Genomic DNA, 5,016 nt, shown 5'->3' with positions numbered 1-5,016 from the left:
AGCACCCTTAACGGTCAAGCCAGCCGGCCCTTTACTTATGACACAGGTGCACGCTTGGCACTACTTTGTTGATGCACGTGCGGCTACTGCGCACACAATTCACAAACACAGAAAATAATTTTTTTTTTGGTTTGGACTGGAGTGTACTTTCGGGGGTTACAGCACCCTTAACGGTCAAGCCAGCCGGCCCTTTACTTATGACACAGGCGCACGCTTGGCACTACTTTGTTGATGCACGTGCGGCTACTGCGCACACAATTCACAAACACAGAAAATAATTTTTTTTTTGGTTTGGACTGGAGTGTACTTTCGGGGGTTACAGCACCCTTAACGGTCAAGCCAGCCGGCCCTTTACTTATGACACAGGCGCACGCTTGGCACTACTTTGTTGATGCACGTGCGGCTACTGCGCACACAATTCACAAACACAGAAAATAATTTTTTTTGGGGTTTGGACTGGAGTGTACTTTCGGGGGTTACAGCACCCTTAACGGTCAAGCCAGCCGGCCCTTTACTTATGACACAGGCGCACGCTTGGCACTACTTTGTTGATGCACGTGCGGCTACTGCGCACACAATTCACAAACACAGAAAATAATTTTTTTTTTGGTTTGGACTGGAGTGTACTTTCGGGGGTTACAGCACCCTTAACGGTCAAGCCAGCCGGCCCTTTACTTATGACACAGGCGCACGCTTGGCACTACTTTGTTGATGCACGTGCGGCTACTGCGCACACAATTCACAAACACAGAAAATAATTTTTTTTTGGTTTGGACTGGAGTGTACTTTCGGGGGTTACAGCACCCTTTAACGGTCAAGCCAGCCGGCCCTTTACTTATGACACAGGCGCACGCTTGGCACTACTTTGTTGATGCACGTGCGGCTACTGCGCACACAATTCACAAACACAGAAAATATATTATTTTTTTAGCACTTGGGGGGAGCACCCCTGATGGACAGAGCACCCCCTGGGAACACTACAGCACCCCTTTAGGTCTGGGACACTGCACAGGACTTTGGAGTGGACACAGCCCCTATGGAGAACTGACTGCACAACACAGTCCAGCCAGCCCCTATGGACTTTGAAGTAGTGGACACAGCCCCTATTAACAACAGCAGCACAGCACAACACAGCCAGCCCCTATGGACTTTGAAGTAGTGGACAACAGCAGCACTACACTACACTACACTACACAGCCCAGCCAGCCCTAACTCCCACCCTCCCTCTTCACTGTCCACAGCCGAGTGAGAAAATGGCGCCGACGCGGGTACCTTATATAGGATCCAAAACCCGCGAGACTCGGAAGGCGGGATGATGACGTTTTGCCTCGATTTCAGATCCGAGTCAGGCGGGAAAAGTCGAGCCTGACTCGGATCGGACTCGGATCGGGGGGGCTCGGGGGGGTTCGGATTTCAGAAATCCGAACCCGCTCACCCCTAATGTATATATATATATATATTATGAAACACACAGGATATTCGTGTAAATGAGTATAGACAAATACTATAATACTTCAAAGTTTATTTAACTTTAAAAAAAATAATCTGAAAATAAATATGCAGCCTGACTTTCCCATGGGGAAAATAGTATTATTGGAAAGCTATGCACATGACATTATCCAGGCTCTGCAGTGACGGAGCGCAGAACCGTCCTGCACATTAATGACTAACGATTCTATGTACAGTAATAAATAAGAGACACGTACTGAGCTGAGTGCAGAATCGGCCTATAGGGGCCTACGTTACGTCCTATACTGTATGTATACGTTACGTACAGTCCTATACTATATGTATAAATAGGAACGGGTGTCACCAATAGGTGACTGTGACAGAAGAGACTGAAATGTGAAGATACAACCATAGATAAGCTGGGTGACATGGTACATTATGCAGAGCAATGCTATGATGTGTCATTTGTTTGTGTTCATAGAATCTTCCCTTATTCCTTATATGGTGACACCCCCGCCCCCCATGACAGCCATTAGCCCTGAGCATGCTGGAATCTACAGGCTTCTGCCAAATTTCTGCAGAGAAATCTTGTTTTCAGTGGTGACAATCTCGGCCTCCGCGGGACAGCTCTGGCCTCCGCGGGACAGCTCTGGCCTCCGCGGGACAGCTCTGGCCTCCGCGGGACAGCTCTGGCCTCCGCGGGACAGCTCTGGCCTCCGCGGGACAGCTCTGGCCTCCGCGGGACAGCTCTGGCCTCAGCGGGACAGCTCTGGCCTCAGCGGGACAGCTCTGGCCTCAGCGGGACAGCTCTGGCCTCAGCGGGACAGCTCTGGCCTCAGCGGGACAGCTCTGGCCTCAGCGGGACAGCTCTGGCCTCAGCGGGACAGCTCTGGCCTCAGCGGGACAGCTCTGGCCTCAGCGGGACAGCTCTGGCCTCAGCGGGACAGCTCTGGCCTCCGCGGGACAGCTCTGGCGTCCACATTGGCAGGACAATGACACTGAATGGGGAATTCCTTTTATGACTTCTCCCTATAACACCATTTGTATTATATTTGTTATAGGGGTGTTTGTAACTTTCTGTAAGCTTTACTTTATGGGTGAGTCTTTATAGGGATATCGATGTTCCAATGAGCAATATTTTAGCTTAATAGAAGGTAGAACTGCTAAGGGGTGGCCCAGAGTGATGAGGGGAACCGTGCACCTAAAACAGGTTTCCAGCTTCTATAAAGCCTCTTACCCGATCGGCTGCGCAGTGACACATCAGTAAATGACGCTATTTATCGCGTTATACGAGCGTCATGTACACGTAACAGTTATTAGTGAATGCAGCTTTTGTTCAGCTGTATCAGTGGTTTCCACCTACCGTACAGAGGATTATACCAATTTGAAATTAAATATTAACATTTCTAAATGAGTGGACCGGAAACTTCTCTGACCAAAGCTGTAGATATTATACATGAATAGACCCACGTCTAGGACCAGCTGTATGTACTGTACCTAATAGGCAAAGTAAGGGCATGTCTAGGGCCAAGGCTGTGTTTTCCAAGTCAAGCTAGACCATGACCTATAGTATTATTTACTATTTATCTGTCTAATGTATGATCCCCTTATGTCCTTCCTAACAAGAGCAGGTGTCCTAATGACACTGAGGGGGCGATTCAATCATGTTTTAAGCCGTGATTATTAATGGGCGCCCATTTTCAATTGTTCTGGTTACCCATTAATTAACGCGTCTTCACGCCCTATTGGACTGGGTTTACACATGTAAAGTCATAGGTAGGGCGCCCAAACTGCTGACAACCAAACCTTTGTATGTGTATACGCACAGACAGTCACAATCTATACACAGAACAAGATATGTAACTAATGTGACAGATACAGAAGTAACACATAGACCAGAATTTACCACTTGAGGTCTCTGCTGGAGTTTCTGCTCATAATTGTTGCAGTACGGTGCGCTGGTTTTGGTGTAAATTGTGACATAATACATACATGGGGGAGAAGACCTAAAGATAAGTGGATTTAGCCTGATGCAAACATCTGGCGGAAGTGATGGATGGAATATGTCATCTATAGAATGGGTCCAGAATTCTTCTCTACAAACACTTTGTTGCAAAATATGTGTAACTCTGTACTGTCTGTTATGTCTTGTCTCGATAGTCTCCTCTTAAACTCGTCTGTCGTGAAGTAGTAGATGACCGGATCCAGGCAGCAGTTCATACTGGCCAGACACAGAGCCACCGGGTGTAACGTCAAGATGGCCTTTCTGTGAGAGCAAGACTTGATCTTCTTGGCCTTGGCTAGGAAGTCCAGTGGAAAGCTGAAGTGGTAAGGAGCGAAGCAGATGAGAAAGACAAGGGCGCAGGTCAGGATCATCTTTAGCGCTTTCTTCTTCTCCCCGAGGTCATGCGACGCGGAATGAGGCTCTCTCAGGGACATCACAGTTCTCCAGGTGCAGTAGATAACAATGGTGAGGGGAGCTACAAAGCCGAATAGCTCCGCTAAGGTCACTGTTAGTATGGAGTTTGTAAACCCAATGTCCCGCAGAGGGAGGTCCGCAAAGCACTTATGCTCCAAGTCACTAATGGTGGAATTGTTTCCAATTCGCAGGAGCGGAAACGGCAGACAACTTACGCAGACAGCTGCCCACCCCGCCATGCTGATGTACATGTCGCACATTCGCTTCCCATCGGTAAATTTGAAGGGGTAAATCAGATACAGAAAGCGTCTGACGCTGATGCAGACTAGGAAGAAGATGCTGGCGTACATGTTCACGTACTTCAGGTAGAAGCAGAACATGCAGAGGAATCTCCCAAAAGGCCAGGACTCGTTCAGATAATAGAATATCCGCAGAGGCAGCGAGAGGACCTGCAATAAGTCCGCAATGGCCAGGTTGATCATAAATATAACGGCTCGTTTGGTCTCCTTCATATATGCGTAAAAGACCCATAACGCCAAGACGTTCCCTATTAATCCAGGGATCAGGATGACGGTGTAGGTGATTGCATATAGGTAATGCATGAACTGCTCGTCCACTTTACAGTCATCGGTAACGTTGTTGCCAACCGGCATCTTTACCTCAACTGTGATACAGGACACCGCAGGTTATATTCTATAATAAGACGACTCACTGACACTCCTATATCCATATATCCATATTTATCCCGTACGTCTTACAGCCCCTCAGTATTGCCCTGTCCGTCACTTGTGCCTGGTCTGCAGCATTATGTCACCAATTCCTTCATCGTTGTTTTCTGCAAATATTCACGATATTTCAGGCTCTGTGGTTTGGGCCAACCTGGGAGGAAGTTTTGCTGTAATTCCATTTAGCTGGCCACAAGATTAGCGCTGTCATCTTACGCACGAGGAATATCGCTAGCAATCCTCAGGGACCGGCACACAATGGCGGCAAACAGTATTCCTGAAAGACAAAGAGACACAGAAGGGTGATTGGCTGCCGGTCCCTGGATAGCCCAGCAGGATAAATCCCGTACATGCAGCAAGATGGCTGCTACCTGCCCCAAGTCCCTGCTAAAGTAGATGGCACATTTAGGGCCTTATTCAGGT

General features: G+C 48.1%; 1 protein-coding gene across 1 annotated transcript; it reads right to left on the bottom strand.

Annotated features, from left to right (window-relative positions):
* Positions 1-3,519: 3,519 nt before the first annotated feature.
* GPR174 (G protein-coupled receptor 174) lies at positions 3,520-4,601 on the bottom strand. The gene has a single exon (XM_088468277.1). The coding sequence runs from the start codon at positions 4,519-4,521 to the stop codon at positions 3,520-3,522; it is 1,002 nt and encodes a 333-aa protein (XP_088324403.1). The 5' UTR covers positions 4,522-4,601.
* Between the last annotated feature and the right edge of the window lie 415 nt (positions 4,602-5,016).

Source organism: Taudactylus pleione, unplaced genomic scaffold (genome assembly GCF_031769625.1).
Source record: "Taudactylus pleione unplaced genomic scaffold, aTauple2 ptg000084l, whole genome shotgun sequence".
NCBI lineage: Eukaryota > Metazoa > Chordata > Amphibia > Anura > Myobatrachidae > Taudactylus > Taudactylus pleione.
Note: the sequence above shows the minus strand (reverse complement) of the source record. Positions and strands in the feature narration are given on the sequence as shown.

Bases quoted from the DNA above. Each gene is read 5' to 3' on its own strand.
- GPR174 (XM_088468277.1), bottom strand. From the start codon at position 4,521: ATGCCGGTTGGCAACAACGTTACCGATGACTGTAAAGTGGACGAGCAG.